This window comes from Hypomesus transpacificus, unplaced genomic scaffold (assembly GCF_021917145.1).
Source record: "Hypomesus transpacificus isolate Combined female unplaced genomic scaffold, fHypTra1 scaffold_31, whole genome shotgun sequence".
In the NCBI taxonomy this organism is placed as follows: domain Eukaryota; kingdom Metazoa; phylum Chordata; class Actinopteri; order Osmeriformes; family Osmeridae; genus Hypomesus; species Hypomesus transpacificus.
In genome coordinates this window covers 2090634-2108039 of record NW_025813837.1, presented here as the reverse complement: position 1 = coordinate 2108039, position 17406 = coordinate 2090634, and the positions used below count along the sequence as shown (strand labels likewise).

At 45.6% G+C, this 17406-nt stretch overlaps 4 protein-coding genes across 5 annotated transcripts; 1 reads left to right on the top strand and 3 right to left on the bottom strand.

Moving 5' to 3' along the window:
- Positions 1–1003: 1003 nt before the first annotated feature.
- rchy1 (ring finger and CHY zinc finger domain containing 1) lies at positions 1004–3392 on the top strand. The gene is made up of 9 exons (XM_047015808.1): positions 1004–1074; positions 1550–1669; positions 1901–2016; positions 2097–2175; positions 2261–2305; positions 2428–2486; positions 2611–2640; positions 2769–2889; positions 3082–3392. The coding sequence occupies exons 1-9, from the start codon at positions 1024–1026 to the stop codon at positions 3310–3312; spliced, it is 852 nt and encodes a 283-aa protein (XP_046871764.1). The 5' UTR covers positions 1004–1023; the 3' UTR covers positions 3313–3392.
- A 756-nt stretch (positions 3393–4148) lies between these two features.
- On the bottom strand, positions 4149–5569 carry LOC124464021 (histone-lysine N-methyltransferase SETD1A-like). The gene is made up of 3 exons (XM_047015898.1): positions 5373–5569; positions 5173–5243; positions 4149–5083 (listed from the first exon to the last, which is right to left on the bottom strand). The coding sequence occupies exons 2-3, from the start codon at positions 5233–5235 to the stop codon at positions 4391–4393; spliced, it is 756 nt and encodes a 251-aa protein (XP_046871854.1). The 5' UTR covers positions 5236–5243; positions 5373–5569; the 3' UTR covers positions 4149–4390.
- Positions 5562–7509, bottom strand: LOC124464019 (4-O-methyl-glucuronoyl methylesterase 1-like). Of its 2 annotated transcripts, none has more exons than XM_047015896.1 (3): positions 7402–7509; positions 7217–7268; positions 5562–7058 (listed from the first exon to the last, which is right to left on the bottom strand). In XM_047015896.1, the coding sequence occupies exons 2-3, from the start codon at positions 7262–7264 to the stop codon at positions 6258–6260; spliced, it is 849 nt and encodes a 282-aa protein (XP_046871852.1). In that variant the 5' UTR covers positions 7265–7268; positions 7402–7509; the 3' UTR covers positions 5562–6257. The 2 variants fall into 2 exon arrangements, with proteins under 2 accessions (XP_046871852.1, XP_046871853.1); XM_047015897.1 differs by having other exon boundaries at positions 5562–7046; positions 7402–7494.
- An 828-nt stretch (positions 7510–8337) lies between these two features.
- lrp13 (low-density lipoprotein receptor related-protein 13) lies at positions 8338–17003 on the bottom strand. Its single transcript, XM_047015623.1, has 23 exons — positions 16946–17003; positions 16663–16821; positions 16313–16528; positions 15695–15853; positions 15472–15570; positions 15123–15293; positions 14692–14907; positions 14188–14417; positions 13849–13978; positions 13533–13714; positions 13197–13383; positions 12530–12742; positions 12194–12377; positions 11802–12003; positions 11506–11670; positions 11183–11383; positions 10503–11055; positions 10272–10391; positions 9880–9987; positions 9506–9739; positions 8959–9427; positions 8660–8810; positions 8338–8361 (listed from the first exon to the last, which is right to left on the bottom strand). The coding sequence occupies exons 1-23, from the start codon at positions 17001–17003 to the stop codon at positions 8338–8340; spliced, it is 4431 nt and encodes a 1476-aa protein (XP_046871579.1).
- Between the last annotated feature and the right edge of the window lie 403 nt (positions 17004–17406).

Here is a 17406-nt window from a genome sequence, read left to right as displayed (position 1 = left end):
TGTGTCAAGAGAATTAAGCGTGTGAACTAAGATTTTCATTCGTTACCAAGTCAACTGAAAAGAAGCCATTTTTATAACTGCACTCTGTTCGATTCCACTGAGGATTAACAAGGAAGATGTATATGGATGCTATTGAACCAGGCTTGAATTCGGCATCTAAATGTGTGTTGAAAACAATGAACTTGTTTAAAATAATTTGGTGCATGTAGTTGATTTGGAAGGCAATAATGCTTAATTGGTTTGGAGATCTACAGTAATATAACTGTGTATCCTTCTATACAGTGGTTTCCATGGGCCTCCTCAAGGCCGTAGTCAAATGGTTATTTCAATTCTGATATTTCCATCATGACTGCACTTTAATATAGAATACTTTTGTTTATTTGAGAAAAGCAAAGTCTATGTTGGGGAGCTGCTCTCTATCATGGTATACATCCTGCAGTCGTGATAGCATTAACAGAAATGGGCTGGTGTGTTTTGCACCCCAAATAATTCGATTTTCTCAAGGGCTTCCCAATCCCACTCCACCAGATTAAAGACGCTTTATCATCTCAGGAGGACAGATGACTAATAGCCCAAAGGATTTAATCTACTCTACGCAGACAGACGTGCTGTGGTCTGTTTGCTAAGGAGCAACGGTCATGGCTGTCCAATTCATTACAGTACCCTGTGTCATGGTCAAATTCAAAGTGTCTTGAGTTGGAGCACCTCGGAGCACCTCTAACATAGGCCAGAACGATTTGTTAACAACTGAAAGAGACAAACTCTTTGTATGTTTTTATAACGGTTAACTGAAAATATTTTACTCTAGTCAGAGTTAGAGTCAGGGTTAATGTCATCTGCCCCAAGATTTACTGCACAAACTGAACAAATGTAGGTGATTAAAAGTCCATGTATAGCCTAAGCAAGTGATTCGAATGATTTGGCAAAAGCAACATCCAGCAACTAGATGGCAGTAGTTACCGTCTCTATCAGTTGTTAGTTCTATCAAGCTGAAAACAAGAAGAAGACGTGCAATCGGGAAAAATGGCTACCCCAGATGGTTGTGAACATTACGTGCGCAGCTGTTTGATGAAAGTGAGCTAACTAGCTACTTGTGTAATTTATGCAGAACTGCTTACAATTCCTTTGCGTTATCTAAGAAAACACCATATGTTCATATTTCTGAACATGTGCTTATTTTCACTCGCGGCAACATTTTAACGCTTCGTGCTAACTAGCATCAGCTAGCTGGCTAACTGGCTGGCTGGTCTACATTAGACAAGAGTGCTAGTTGGAAGAAAAACATGAAGAATTGTGATTCTTTCAAGAAGAATTGGTTATCTAGTTGCCCATGCCTTGGCAGTATGAATTAATTTATATATCTAGCTATGCATGATGCTAAATTGGACATCAGAAATTTTTGTTTCAAGACATGTCATTCATATAGACATCTAGTTAGATCTAGCTTTATCTAAAACTCCAATAGCTACTGCCGCTTGTACAGTATTGTGTCGTTTTAAAGTCTAGCTGGATACGATTGCTCTGTAACTCTTACTCTCCCTCCCCTCAGGCACCTTGCTGTGGCAAATTATACGTCTGTCGATTGTGCCACGATGCAAAAGAGGACCATGAAATGGACCGCTTCCAGGTTAAAGAGGTCCAGTGCTCTCATTGTCTTACAGTGCAGGAGGTAGGTGCAGGTCATAGTGTTGTTGGGCACGAGTTGCGTATTCTTTCAATACACTGTCTGCATCATGATGTATAATTCACACATTGCGAACTAGGACAAACCCAGGCAATCTCCATGGACCCAACGCTAATGTGAAAAGCTATAGTTAATTGTGTATTTTCAGCCCAAGGGCAGAGCTACACTGATTAATTACTTATTGATGTTAAAGTGCCGTTTCTGTTATTCCTTTAGGCACACCAAACTTGCCAGGAGTGTAATGTGAAATTTGGGGATTACTATTGTGATATCTGCCACTTGTTTGATAAGGATAAAAAACAGTATCACTGTCAACCCTGTGGAATTTGCAGGTAAGAAACATTTAATCTAACCACACTTAATAAATTAATCATCAGAACAGAATAATAACTATTATTGTACTTGCCTGCAGGATTGGCCCAAAAGAAAAGTATTTCCACTGTCAAAAGTGCAACCTCTGTTTAGCAAGTGAAATGCGAGGGAACCACAAGGTGATTATCCAAATGTATTTATCCATTTACAAACAATGGATACATTGTGAATGACCTAATTTGAATCTCTTTTGTTTATCTCAAGTGTGTAGAAAATGTTTCAAGACAGAACTGCCCAGTGTGTATGGAGGTAAGGAAATAATAGGTAGGAATGGTGATAGCGTTTCTAGTGTCAGCCAGTCTGGCAGTTCCTCTCAGTGCATACTGTTATATTTTCTCTCTTATGCATACTGTTATATTTTCTCTCCTCAGGATATCCACACATCCAGGATAGGAGCCCACGTTCTTCCCTGCGGGCATCTTCTGCATAAGTATGACCTACCATAAACAGTTCACATCTCTTTATTGAATTTCTTTTCAACTGTGCATAAACAGTTGCATCATCGGGGAGATCCATTTAACTAGATGCTAACATGGTTTGGTTGTGCTCTACAGGACATGCTTTGATGACATGGTCAGAACAGGGTAATTATCATAGTCCTTCTCAATAGACATTCTGCCAGTGAATCATTATCATTTATGGGGAACTCTAAGTGTTTTCTTTAGCCTCGATATCTACTTCCTGGTGACTCAAATCCATGTCTCCTATGTAGTGCGTATCGCTGCCCGCTCTGCATGCACTCTGCTTGGAACATGGAGGAACACTGGGAAATGATGGATTTAGAGATTGACCAGTCCCCTATGCCCACTGAATACCAGGATGCTACTGTGAAGGTGATACACCCATTTAGGATCATTTTATCCTGGGAGAATGGCAATCATGTCTAGACAGATTTGACTAGGTTTGTTTTTAGAGAGGATTGTTTTTTAAGATTGGGAAACACTGAGGTATTTCTACCTTTTGATATCATTTTGTCTCTTCTTCCCTTGTTTTTCCTTCCTCTGTCTGTCTCTTTCCTGTCATAGATCATATGTAATGACTGTCAGGCCCACTGTACAGTTCCATTCCATGTCCTGGGCATGAAGTGTGGGGGCTGTGGCTCCTACAACACGGCCCAGGATGGAGGTCTCATGCAGCACACCCAGGAACGAGCAGCCCAACCACAAGAACAACAACAACCGCACCAACCAGAGCCAGAGCAGGAGACCAGTCTCAGTGATGACACATTGGCAATCCATCCTAGTCCGCTAGACTAAGCACTTGTTTCCCCTTTGTCTCCCTGTCTCAACAATCCCATTTTCTGAAGATTAAAGACCTTTAAGTCTATTTGGCTCAATCCAAAATGTCCAGTTGTGCTTTTAAGGTCTAATGTCCTTAAATGTTCGTCTATTTGTCCCCTTAAACAGCAGTACTAAATGGTGTATGTTTATACATTTTAAAATGACTAAAGGTAGAATACAGATTTTTTCTTCAATATATTTTTCATACAGTAACCACTCTTGCATTGAACATAATGTCTTGTCAATATGTATTGAAGGCAAGGGTGTATAAAAAAGAAAAAGGCATTTGATTAAATATTGTTGTTGAGTACTGGAAAGGAATATTTATAATTATTTTTTCTGGAGTGTATGTGGCATCAATTATATTAACCTCACTGCTGATTGACGAGACCTGTCTCAATGCATGGCTTACCAGGAAAATCTTGACATTTTGCAACATGAATGGGATTACACATTATATATATTTAAAAAACACTTGTGTATGTGTGAAACTCAGGTAATTTAGCTCAAAATTATTAGATTTAAACTATGTAGCATTTGATGCTTGAATGTGTATTAAATGAGTAACACTAAATAATTAGGAATTGTTGGTATGGTTGCTTTAGAGGTGTGAGATGGTGTTTAAATATATTGCCCTGGTGTCAATGGTTGATGCAAGTCTTATGATTTGGTGATATTTACTATTGCAGGTACAAAAATAAATAACACGTGGACAAACATTTCATGCAGTGCATTCTTTTGTATTATTTATGTATTTAAACAAAAATGTCAAATTAAACATTTTAATAGTAAAACCAGTATTTGGTGTCAAGTAAATTTGGCTATTACTATTGGAGAAATAGTGCAGCTTTTCAACAATCCATGATAAAACAGCTAATAAAATCAAGCAGTGACCAATCAATACAGTCTAGACCTAGTCTCAAGGTACCTTCTGGTGTGTCAACTCCGTTTAACAATATGCACAGCATAAAGTAACCATATCAATTAAGTTTGGAAACAATGCAATGAACTGCAGTTACATGTATTCGGTATTACGCAAGGTGCCAGTTAGGTCTTAAATGCTGTCCCCTCTGGCAGGGCCGGGCACAGGGGTAGTGATGTCCACAAAGAAACAAGATGCTGCCTCAGTGGGAGCCTCTGTGGGCCCTGCAGGAAGAAGCTGGAAAGGCACAGCAGACACGGGCAGAGGCCTTGGTTTGAGGATGACAGGGGCTGGAGGAGGAGTGAGGTCCACAGGGTGAGCCTGGTGTGTCGTGGAGTCGATTGTTTCGAGAACTGTTATTGCTATGCCATCGAGATCGAGGGGAAACTGAGCGTCCGTGAGAGCTGGATCTTGTAAAACGTTTGTCTCTGGAAGTGGTGAGAGAGTGGGAAGAAGGGAACCATCCCTATCGAATGTCTGGGGCTCGTCTGTGCCAACGGATGTTTGTACGGGTTCGTTCGATTCCCCAATGTCAGTCGAGGTCTGTGAAACGTCACTGTCTGGCAAGACTGAGGGGTCCGAATCGAATGTGGTTTGGGAGACTTGGTCGGACGAGGGCAGTTCACCTTCCCTGTCTGATGAGTCCAGTTCTTCCTGACCGTCTGGTGGGTGGGTCTCGTCTCTGATTGGTGGGAGGGTGGTTAAAGGAGGGGGAGTTCCACCTTCAGTCTCCTCTGAGGAAGAGTTGGACTCATTGGATTCGGATGAGGAAGTTACTATGTTTCCTGTCATCATAGCCGTCCACTGCAATCCATACAGACTGACCTGTTTCCATGATGGAAATTAAGCTTCAGGTTAAGCATAAACGTTTCAAATCAGCAGATTTTACATGAAGACAATAAACGCACTCTTACAGGTTTGGAGGATGTGACAGCAATGGCACAGACAACCCCAAATATGGTCATCAGAGTCTCCATTGTCTTTTCTGGAAGAATAAGTAAAAGATGAGAACATGAGCTTCAAATTGACTGATGGTGTTCCAAGTAAAAGTGTGTATTCAAGTCTTGGCTTTGGCATTTCTAGCAATTTTCTCTGATAAACAAAAACATATTACCTCAATCAGTGAGAGTAGCCTCCACTCTTGAACATCAAATTGGGATACTCCAAGAAACAGCGTTATGTGCTGTGTTTCTTCTTATACTGCAGAATATGAACAGATCTTCCGTTTCTGATGAGATCGAGACTTTTATATCTTAGTTTGGGTGTGTGAGAACCACAAATCTCGCTCCATAACAGTATTTTCTTTCTTGTTTCCATGGTAATTAGTCTTTATTCTTAAACTGAATACACCAACATCAAAAGTATGAAAACCCTTTAAGCCCACTGACACATAAAAAGACAATGTTGTTTACATGCACTAACCTTGGTAAACATGTTTTTGTGGTTTTACTGTCAACAATGACAGATAGTTGCATAATTTTAGACACTTTTAGTTCTTTTGTGACCCCAGGCTAAGTACAGTCATTACATTGACGAATAAGATTGACTCTAAAACCATCAAACCACAAGCAATATCACTCTCATATTAACTTGAGCGAAAATGAAAAAAAATTGAACGACTACACATTTGCCCACAGCAAGCTGCAAACCTGTTGCAGCATTGTACAATTGGTTGAAACTTAAATCGAAGTTACCTAATAGATTATTTCTACCACACAGTAATAATCATTTTGCGGTATTCAATGTAAACACCCAACTACCATCAGCCAAAGCAACAGAGGGGAGAGACAAAACCCATGTATTTCAATACATTAGTAATATATACACCTTTTCATGTTCGAAATACCAAAGGTAATTACAATAGGGTTCATCCTGGCAGAGGACCACTTAACCACTGTTGCTAAGCATGTCACCCCTCAAGGTAAGAAGGCGTTTCCACATCTGTTTGCAAACAAGGGAAACACCTTTCAAAACTCCTTCACCCCAATACGTAAAATCACTATTCCCTCCCTTGAAATCCAAGAATAGAAGGTTCCCCCCTCTCTTGGAAAGTCATGGTGGGATCAATTGGGAATTGCGCACCGCTGCCTGACTGGCCGCCCTCAGTGACTGGAATAATGAGCCCTGGGTAGATGATGATTTGAGAACCACCAGACCCAGTTCCATTACCCAAGAATGTGCCGAGTACCTCCCTGTGCTGCTCACCAAGGTCCATCCCACTGGCTACCTCAGCTGGGGACACAAATAGAGGACCTTGGAACCCCCCAGCTACCCCTCCCTCGGTGCCTACACCCGCTCCTCCCGGAAATGCCAAATAGGGTGTCGAGGGCGGCTTGAGAGCAGTCCCCTGGCCTGGTCCGCCAGGGACCTGGGGGAGAAAGAACACTTGAGGCTGTTCTTTGTCGGAGGCTCTGAAAACAAAGACGAGCGGGAGGTCGTCTCCCAGTACGGAGGTCCCAAGGTCGGGTGTGAGGCAAGGATGGGGTAGGAAGTCACAGTTACCGCCAGCACAGGGAGGGGCTACAGCACCCTCGAAAGGAGGCAACGGGCGTTTGTATGGTGGGACGAAGGGGCCTGGGGGTCTAACAGGGGGACTGACAGGGCCTGGTAGTTTGGGTCGAGGCTGCGTAGGGGGCCGGGGCTGAGTCGGGGGCCGGGGCCTAGGCGGGTCCTCAAAGTAGAAGGTGGGAGTGTAGTCGTCACTGTCAGCGTTTCTGTCCATCTGGGGCAAAGGTTTTGGGGCAGAAGGCCACAGCAGCTGGCGGAGATGATGCGGTCTTCCTTGCACCTGTTGCAACGGCTTAAGATATACATTTTTTGAAATCCAGTTTATTGCTCAAATAAATATAGTTATACAAATGTGTGTTAGATTAAAAATGACAAAGGGCAGGTACACACTTTAAAGCATGTAGTATGTGCACATCACCCAATGGAAAACTTTAGGAAATCGTAACTTACTGGAAAAATGACTCCAATTAGGAAGATGAAAAAGATGACGATCCCCATCCTTCTGTGACACAGACACACATCCAAAATAAAACTTCCACAAAAAGCCTGTAACACGTATTCTAAACTAAATAGCATCAGGTTTGGGGAAATTGAACACTACAAAATTGTGAGCTACAAAAAAGATGAACTGTTACCTTTTGTTGATGTCTGATGGTATAAAGTCAGTCTGTTCTTACAACACAGTCCAGGTAAACCAGGATTATGCTCTGTTCTGTACAGCTTCACAAGGGTGTACACTGGATACAGTAGATGAAATGTTCTCACTTTTAAATGTGTTTCAACTAGTCACCTGCAGGCCCTCTGGAGGTGAGACGAGACAATGAATCATTTCACCACAGGAATTTCTGTATGAAATGTGGCTGCTTAATGGATTTATTGTCTGTAAACAGTTATCCAACTAATCTGCCTGGTATAAATGGTTAAACCATATCAATAATCCAATGGAAGGAGATGCAGCCAACTATTCATTTATAAAACTTCCAAGGTTTGTCACAAGATACGGGAATCCTGATGATAGTTGTGAAGATACTTTATGTTTAAGGCCACAGGGCAAAGGTCATTGTTTTTGTGCTTGAGTTTCTCTCACGCAATGTTGTTTGATTTGCTAGGAACTGTGATTCACCAAGCCACCAAAGACAGCTCAAGGCATTTTGGTCACAAATTGACAGGAAAAAGACCCAGACTAATGATGTCAACATTGAGCAAGCAATTAATGCTCTTCAATTATGTGGTTGGACCTCAGTAAAATCAACAAGGCTATTTTATTTGCAGATTTGAATTTAAGTCCTTGTGAAAGGTTGACTTTACAGCTAGCAGGGATACCCATCCAGTCCCTAACAAACAGGGGTGATCAATAACAAGTAGGGCAGTGCCACATCAACACAGGCTTTGGCTGGGCTGTCTGGTTAATCAACATCTTTAATGACCCCAGGTCTGGACAAATGTGGACTCGCTACCCGAGGAAATGGGTAAAGGAGAACAGAATGATGCACATTAAAACCACAGAACTACAGAGTTGAAAAAATTATATATTTTAGTTTATTTGACAGAAGCATGTACGCATGCAGTTCTTAGTCCATGGAGGCCCCCACTTCCTGTAAAAGAAACATTTGTGAGATATCACAGGAGGGGTAGATTACATTTACATTTAGTCATTTAGCAGACGCTCTTATCCAGAGCGACTTACAGTAAGTACAGGGACATTCCCCCGAGGCAAGTAGGGTGAAGTGCCTTGCCCAAGGACACAACGTCATGTGGCACAGCCGGGAATCGAACTGGCGACCTTCTGATTACTAGCCCGACTACCTCACCGTTTAGCCACCTGACTCCACCTGACTAGATATGCTAGACTTGTCATATTCAACACAATTCAGACTTTAAGAAGCTGCCTACTTCTATGAAGTTGGTCTCATTGGGTTGAGCTTGAGAGGGGAGGGTCTCCACAAGGGTCTCCACAGGGGTCTCCACAGCGGTCTCCACAGCGGTCTCCACAGGTTTCTCCAGGTCAGTCAAACTAGTGTCCTTCACTACTGGACTGGCCCTCCTGGGAGAGGACAGGATGACAAGAGAAATGTCAAGCACACAAATTTCAACATTTAAGGACATTGAGGAAATCCAGTCCTATTGCTCCCTCTGGGCAAGAATGACAGAACATTAGCATTTTCATTTAGTTGAGCCACAGAAACATTTACCTGGAGTCCTTGCGTCTTTTGATGATGAAAGCGAGGACTGCAAGTGCAACCAGCCCTGTGCCCGCCGCTACAGCGCCGTACAAGAGAGGGCCCTGAAAGGGGCGGTTCTGACAGGATTCTCCGCTGTAGCCCAGGCTACACACGCAGCTGCCGGCCTCGTCGCCCTCCCCACACACTCTGTTTCCGCTGCACTTGCTCGCGTCGCACTGCTGGGCATCCAGGTTTCTCACCAGATCCTGGTCGTTCCGGCGATCCTGGTCGTCCATGGGATCCTGGTCGTCCCGGCGATCCTGGTCGTCCCGGCGATCCTGCTCGGTAATGGTGTTCGAGGAACCAGAGGTAGAGGGAAGGGTAGGACTGGGATCTTGCTCGGTAATGGTGTTCGAGGAACCAGAGGTAGAGGGAAGGGTAGGACTGGGATCTTGCTGGGGTGTGGTCTTGGTTACCCGTTCAGTTTTGAGGTGAACGCCTGAAGGAAGAGGAGATATCGAGTGTGACTGAAGGGATATCAGATTTGCTGACGTCCTCCTTTTCAACTCAGACTCACAGTTCTCATCAGAGTGGTCGGAACAATCCACATGGCTGTCGCAAAACTTCTGCAGGGGTAGGCATGTGCTCCCATCCAGACACGACCTGCTGCCGGCCAGGCAGAGCTGGTCTGGGACACAGCGCGTACCGTTTACAGATAGGTGGTCATGGGCGCACATGCACGTTCGCCCGCCAGGGGCAGCCAGACACAGGTGATGGCAGTCCCCATTGTCAACAGAACAGAGGTTAGAGCCTGGCGGTAGGAGAGAGACAGACACAGAGACAAACACACAGGGAGACAGAGAGAAAGACGTAAAGAGAGGAACAGGAAACGCATCACAATGTAGTGCTGTGAAGGGAAGTGTGTGTGTGTGTGAGCACGCGGGCCCATACCTGTCTGGCTGGACTCGCTGTAGGCCCTCATACTCACAAGCCCAGTGTTGACCTCAAACCACAGCATCTGCTCCTGCTGTTTATTCCTGTACCACAATTTGGCTGTATCTGGAAACAAGGTCAAAAAAAGGCCAGTGATTAGACGCAAGATTAAACATAACATTGCTATTAATCTGTAGGCATCGTGCCGAGATGGCTATTGTATAAAGCTTTATGCATCTGATCCTCGTTAATAAGATTTTATAATGTCGATACATAAATTGGATATTAAATACACAGCTCTGCTGTGTTTTATGTTAATAGCGCCATCTTCTGGTGAGATTGATGTGTGGCATGGGATTGCACGTGGCCACCAGCTGTTTGCAGTGACCATTAGAAAAGGTTAACATTACCATTGACTGTCATCCAGAGCAGCATTTCATCACTGAGGGCAAATGCAGTCAGACCATCTCCAGTCTGGAACGCCTTGAATCCTGAACCATCCACCCTGACCGAGGCAATGACCCTAGAACCTGAAAAACAAGGGGGATAAACGGGTGTTCCCATGATTGGATTTCAAACCTCATTTTCAAAACTCATTTTCAAAACGGCACAAAGCCTGCAAATCCAGCCTTCTTCCTCACTGATATCAGCCCAGTAGATTTCACTCCCGCTGTTGGAAAAGACCAACGCGGTGGGCCGCACCGCGCCGTCCCACACCAGGCGTCTCCTGGACCCGTCCATGTGGGAACACTCCACCCGTGGCTGAGCGCCGCCCCCCTCCTGCCTGACCAGGTTGATAAAACAAACCCTCCCCCTGAGTGGGTGCAGGGCGATGGACTCCAAGCTCCCTACGGCGTCTCGGATTAGGACAGCGGTGTGCGCGCCGCTGGCCGAAGTCACCTGCAGCCTGGGCTGCTTGATGCTGCTCCAGTAGAGGGAGAGAGTGACCCAGTCCAGAGCCATACTCGTCACCGCGTCCCCCAGGAGGCGGAGCAGCTGCCCCCGGGGCACCAGGCCCGTCTCCTTCAGCTTGAAGAGCCCCACCGAGGCCTGGCCGGCGTCCGCCAGGTAGAGGGTTTGCTCCCGTAGAGAGTAGTCCAGCGTGGCCGCCTCGTTCATGCTGGGCAGCAGGAGGGCCAGGTGCTCGGGCCAGCCCTTCAGGCTGACGGCACTGTGCATGGCCTGCAGGTGAATCTGGACAGACACAAACACAAGTGCGTGTGACAAAGGACTGAGCAGCGATCCGAATCCGTACAAAAGCAGCATAACGTGCATTGAACTTCACGGCGAGCCACTTTTACCGTGAGCTGACCCCCCCTACCTGGGTGACGGTCGAGCGAGACAGCAGCAGGAGGAAGGAAGAGGTGACCAGGTTGGAGCAGGTGAGGCCGTCCTCGGCCAGCAGCAGGCCGGAGGGACACTTGCAGACGGCCTTGGGCCCCGGGGCCAGCACACACAGGTGGGAGCAGCGCAGCTTCTCACAGGGGCTCTCTGTCGCTGCCTGCAGCAGCGGATGGATGACCTGCATCCCAGAGGAACCACGAGGACCGGTGCCAAAAATTAAAGGACCATATTTTTTGTTGTTTCGTTTATCTGTCATATTATTCTGGAATCCACAAACTTGGAAATGTAATCGACACATACTTTTAATCCAAAAGGCTGCCCTGGCCGTTTGAAGAGAACTTGATGACCCTTTCCGGTGATCTTCTGGGTTCCCTGAATGGTTCTCCTCTTGGCGTCAGACCAGTAAAGCATGTCGTTGAACACAGTGAGAGAGAAGGGGTTGGAGGTCTCCTTCATCTGCAGTATCTGCAAGTGAACAAAAGAACAGATGAGAACAAAAATCGGGTGAGAGAAATGCGGGCATTTCCGTTCTCTGTTCAGTCAGCTACTGACACCAGCACATCTCCCGCAGGTTGAAACAACCCACAGTCTATTACCCTGATGTCCTCTCCCTCTAGAGTCGCCGATCCGATGCATTTGAGTCTCTCATCTGTCCAATAGACCCTCTCCCCCAGGGTGTCCACGGCCACGCCCCCTGGCCAGCTGAGGTTGCGGTCGACCACCACCCTCCTCTCAGAGCCGTCCATCCCCGCCCGCTCAATCTTTGGGTCGTTTCCAATCTCCGACCAGAACATAATTCTGTCGTGCAACCGAGAAGTGAGATGTTACAGACATGTTGGCAGCAAGTTTTTATCTATCTGATCGTGCGTGCCCTGTACAGTACAGGTCCTTAAAGGCTACACAAGAAGCCCCTTCAGCATCCCCTGAACATGTTAGCCTATGTGTCTATGACGTCAGGCTTTGCAACTCAAATGCATAATTGACTGACCCCTTCTGTGGCAGCAGAGCCAGTGAGCGAGGCTGCTCAAAGTCCTCATCGAGGATCACACTGTAGTCCAGGGCGTTAGTGACGGCTGTGGTTAATCTGATGGCAATGATCTGATTCCCAACACCGTCAATCCAGTACAAGTTTCTCGCGATCCAGTCAACAGCAATGCAGTCAGATTTAACACCTGCGAAGGTGGAGAGGGAGAGAGAAAGGGAAAGAAAGGAGGAGCGAGAAAGAGAGAGAGATGGATGTAGGGGTCAATAATCACGTTTATCCCCTTTCAAACCCGAGATTTCATCCCATGTCACCGATTCAACCTCGTCTCGTGGCACTGACCGTTGATGAGCGTGCCTTTGCTCTTCTGGTCCAGCGAGGACCACCTGATGCTCTCAGAGTCCAGGCTGACCCAGAACACCTTCTGCTCCTTCCAGTCGTAGTCCACAGAGAGGATGGCCTTCTTGGCCGAGGACAGGAGGACGTCCAGACTGCTGCCGAGCAGGCCGAAAAGGAACAGCTCCGTTTTAACCGACGCCAGCAGGAAGGGCTCGCCTAACGGACAACGTCAACAGCTCAAATCAATTGATCTGTACTTCTATACTTCACACAAAGGGTAGACTGGTGTTGTTCAACCAGCCATTTGAACCACCATTTCAGTTGTAGGTACATAGTTCATAACACTGGGTTGGAATAGGCCAGAGGTCTTCAACCCTGGTCCTCAGGGACCCCATCCTGCATGTTTTAGATGTTTCCCTGCTCCAACACACCTGATTCAAATGAATGGGTCGTTAACTAGTTACGCAGAAACCTGTTAACAACCATTCATTTGAATCAGGTGTGTTGGAGAAGGGAAATATGTAAAACGTGCAAGACGGGGGGGTTCCTGAGGACCAGGGTTGAAGACCTCTGGAATAGGCTCTATTCACCTAGAAACTTACTGTTGATCAGTATTTTTATCACCTATACTCGTATGCTTTACTTGGACAACATGTAGGTTTGTCATCACCTATGATCTTGCAGCTGCGGCCATCAGCCTCCAGGATGTAGCCAGTGCTACACCGACACTTGTAGGAGCCCTCTGTGTTGGTGCACAGCTGGTTACAAACACCTGGGTGTCTGTCTTCACATTCGTCAGTGTCAACACAGGACACACCATCTTCCTGGAGCTTGTAGCCTGATTGACACCAGCACCGCTAAACGCACAACACCCAGAAAGACATCTGCTTTTCCACACGTGCGTCATGAAGTGCAAGAAATTCTGGTTCCGTTAAAGCAATGCGGTGAGATAAATCTCACCTCATCTATGGTCAAACTATTTGTGAGGTCAAAGGAGATCACCCACCGTTCCTTGTGGTGTGCTGTGGCAGTCCTGGGCACAGTGGGCCAAGGGACACTTGGTTTGACAATCACCTCCCTCGTCAGAGCCATCCGCACAGTTGGTCATCCCATTACACACCAGGGCAACATCCAAACACTCCATGCTACCACACTGAAACTGGTGAGGGAGGCAAGGTGGAACACCACCTGAAAAAACACACACCTTCTCAAGAAACTACACACCGTCCTTTTCTATTTCGATGCAAGTTGATTTCTGAATCAAATGTGCTTTCATGGTCCAATCAATCCAAATCAGGAAGCAAATAAACAAAAGCACTCACATCCCGTTTCATCACTTCCGTCTTCACAGTCTTTTGCCCCGTCACACCTCCAGAGTTTGGGGACACATTGGGTCCTGGAGGTACAGGACCACTGGAATTCTCCACACTCCATCATGACCAACTCACAATCCTAACACAGGGGGTAGAATTGCTGTATTTCAGAATAAAAGTGCATTAGGCACAAACTTAAGGCTCATTAAAAAAAAAAAAGCACCCACAAAGACGAGGTGACAGACACCAGCAATTTGATTGGCCGAATTGCAGTCAGTATTCATTAGGATTCATTAAATGAATTGAATGTGTGTACAGAACGTCTTAAACCCCCCCCCCTCCCCTCACCTTCTCATCCGTGCCATCTTTGCAGTCCTTGTAGCCGTCACAGAGCCATTCCTCCATCAGGCACTCCTTGCTGTGGGGACACAGAGGTGAGGTGGGGCATTCTGGCATCTCGGCACAGCTCTCCTCGTCAGAGCGGTCCTTGCAATCGGGGTGGCCGTCACAGTGCATGCCTATGGACACACACTGACCACTGGTGCATCGGAACTCGCCACCATTGCACCTCAGGTCAGCTATGGAGAAGAACAACAAGGTGGAGCTGACCTAATCAAAAACATTGGATGCAATCGGTGTACACAACATGGCGGGGTTCCAAAATTTTTTATGTCAAATCCTGGGGATGGTGACTCACTTGGTATCATTTGTTTAGCGCATCTCTATCTCATTATATATATATATATATATATATATATACACACTATTCTAGTCATATTTGCATAAAAATAGCCGGTGGTAAGAAAACATTTCACGTAAATCCTGATTTAGTGTGGAGGAAGAAAAACTCACCACAGTTGGCTTCGTCTGTACCATCCAGACAGTCTCTCTCCCCATCACAGAGAAAGGTGACTGGGAGGCAGAGGGTCTTGTTGTCACAGTGGTGGGAGCAGCCCTCAATGCGTGCCACACAATCGGCCTCATCAGAGCGGTCCTGACACTGGGCCACGCCGTCACACAGCTGACGGTGGTCAATGCACTTCTTCCCATGGGCGCACTGGAACTCTCCTGAGGAATGTGCGTTTATTCATTTATTTATTTTTAAACCAAAGCGTCGACAGATCACCACTCTCAAATGCTACTGTAAGCTGCAACATGCTGGCTGCAGTGCACGTTTACTAGCAGGCAGTGGTGTACCCTCATACAGACTAAACAGGCGTCTACTACTAGATGTTGCATCCTAAAAAACTTTAATCAACGACAGCATTTCTTTCTTTTTTTACCATTTCCACATGTTAAGGGACACCCTTTTTCGTCCGAGCCATCTGTGCAGTCAGCCTCTCCATCGCACACGTGGTTGTAGAGAACACACTCAGTCTTGTCGTCGCAGAACTTTGATCCCAGGCGACAATTGACGGGTGCAGGTGTTGAAGTTGGGACCCGGTCATCTGAGTCTAGGAAGATTCCAATAAACATCCCTAAGATTAAACTACTAAGAGATCAGGATGGATTGATAATCCACACCGAGACTGAATGCACATTTGAGGTTTTAGAAGGCCAAAAAAGGGTTGTTTCCCATATAAAATCAGTTAGTCCAGTGTAAACAGTACACCTCAGATGGAGAGCACTCACCACAGTTGAGCTCGTCTGTACCATCCTGACAGTCTCTCTGCCCGTCACACACCTCACTCAGGTCTATGCACTTTTTCCCATGGGTGCACTGGAACTGGTCTACATTTTAAACAGTGCGTCAAACTCACAAATTAATCTCCTACACTTGGATGCTGAAGAGGGCTTAATGATGGATTTGCGCCACATGACACCCAGCCTTTGAGAGAAACATAGAAACTCCTACCTGTGTTGCATCCAACAGCACAGTCTTCTTCATCAGAACCGTCCCTGCAGTCAGTCTCTCCATCACACACATGGTTATAGGAAACGCATTCTGTTCCGTCGTTGCACAGTTTCCAACCCAGTTTGCACTTAAGAGGAGCCAATGCCTCCGGATTTACACCTGTGCATTACAACAATTATTTATTCATCGATGACCATAGCGTCAGATACTTTCGCCGCAGTGGCAAGTCAATATTCCGTTCAGACCGAAGCAATGGCCTTATTGCAAGGGAATGAAGGGGCATAATAAAATAGTTTTGTGGCAACTGTATTTATCACCGCCCAAAGAGATATATCTATATATTGGATAAAATGTATCTTGCTATTCATGGCAATAAAATGTACATCAATTTTCACGAGTGTAACAAAAGTTGACAAGTAGCCTACAACAAAAGTCGGCATCAAATAGTAAGATCCTCCCCGACGATGACGGACAGTAAAGCAAACCATGCTGTCAAAAAAACGAACGTGGTTGTCAGCTTCATAAACCAATCTGGAGCAAGTAAACTGCATCACTGTGCTCTTTTCCCCAATCAAATGGTAAGAGGAGGGATTAAGATTGCGGATGGAAAGCACTCACCACAGTTGGCCTCGTCTGTACCATCCTGACAGTCTCTCTGCCCGTCACAGAGAAAGGTGACTGGGAGGCAGAGGGTCTTGTTGTCACAGTGGTGGGAGCAGCCCTCCATGCGTGCCACACAATCCGCCTCATCAGAGCGGTCCTGACACTGGGCTTCTCCGTCACACACCTCACTCAGGTCTATGCACTTTTTCCCATGGGCGCACTGGAACTGGTCTACATTTTAAACGATGCGTCAAACTAACAAATTAATCTATTTTCCTACACTTGAATGCTAAAGAAAAGAGGGCTTTATGATAGATTTGCTCCACATAACACTCAGCCTTTGAGAGAAACATAGAAACTCCTACCTGTGTTGCAGCCAACAGCACAGTCTTCTTCATCAGAACCGTCCCTGCAGTCAGTCTCTCCATCACACACATGGTTATAGGAAACGCATTCTGTTCCGTCGTTGCACAGTTTCCAACCCAGTTTGCACTTAAGAGGAGCCAATGCCTCCGGATTTACACCTGTGCATTACAACAATTATGTATTCATCGATGACCATAGTGCCAGATACCTTCGCCGCAGTAAGTCAATGCGAGCTAATGAAGGGGGATAATAAAACAGTTTTGGGGCAACTGCATTTCTCACCTCGCGAAGACCCTAAGAAATGAAGAATTATGACCAACCCAAGCAAACAGGTATTCATGTTTGCAGTTTGACCAAATATTGCAAGTGAAAAAGCTAGGGGAATTTATATTGATATCAGGTGTGGCCTATGAGTAGATATGGGGAGGAGCTTAAGGGTGACCCGAGAGTGAATTCCAGGTAGATAATTGTTTTACTTTAGTTTGTACCCTCATTGATTCAATAAAAGAACGTTTTACATATATACCATATGATATGTATATATATATCTATATATTGGATAGAAAGTATCTTGCTATTCATGGAAATAAAAACTACATTGATTTTCGCAAGTTACAAAAGTTTTTTGAAAAGTACAACAAAAGTCGGCATCAAATAGTAAGATCCTCCCCGACGATGACAGATAGTAAAGCAAACCATGCTGTCAAATAAACAAACGTGAATGTCATGTTCATAAACCAATC

Bases quoted from the DNA above. Each gene is read 5' to 3' on its own strand.
- rchy1 (XM_047015808.1), top strand. From the start codon at position 1,024: ATGGCTACCCCAGATGGTTGTGAACATTACGTGCGCAGCTGTTTGATG. The intron at 2,017-2,096 runs GTAAGAAACATT...ACTTGCCTGCAG, and splicing joins CAACCCTGTGGAATTTGCAG to GATTGGCCCAAAAGAAAAGT. The intron at 2,890-3,081 runs GTGATACACCCA...TTCCTGTCATAG, and splicing joins ACCAGGATGCTACTGTGAAG to ATCATATGTAATGACTGTCA.
- LOC124464021 (XM_047015898.1), bottom strand. From the start codon at position 5,235: ATGGAGACTCTGATGACCATATTTGGGGTTGTCTGTGCCATTGCTGTC. The intron at 5,084-5,172 runs GTAAGAGTGCGT...TCATGGAAACAG, and splicing joins CTGTCACATCCTCCAAACCT to GTCAGTCTGTATGGATTGCA.
- LOC124464019 (XM_047015896.1), bottom strand. From the start codon at position 7,264: ATGGGGATCGTCATCTTTTTCATCTTCCTAATTGGAGTCATTTTTCCA. The intron at 7,059-7,216 runs GTAAGTTACGAT...GTATATCTTAAG, and splicing joins TAATTGGAGTCATTTTTCCA to CCGTTGCAACAGGTGCAAGG.
- lrp13 (XM_047015623.1), bottom strand. From the start codon at position 17,003: ATGAATACCTGTTTGCTTGGGTTGGTCATAATTCTTCATTTCTTAGGG. The intron at 12,743-13,196 runs GTGATGACAAAC...GTTGTCCGTTAG, and splicing joins CCGCAGCTGCAAGATCATAG to GCGAGCCCTTCCTGCTGGCG. The intron at 12,378-12,529 runs GTCAGTGCCACG...CCACCTTCGCAG, and splicing joins CAAAGGCACGCTCATCAACG to GTGTTAAATCTGACTGCATT.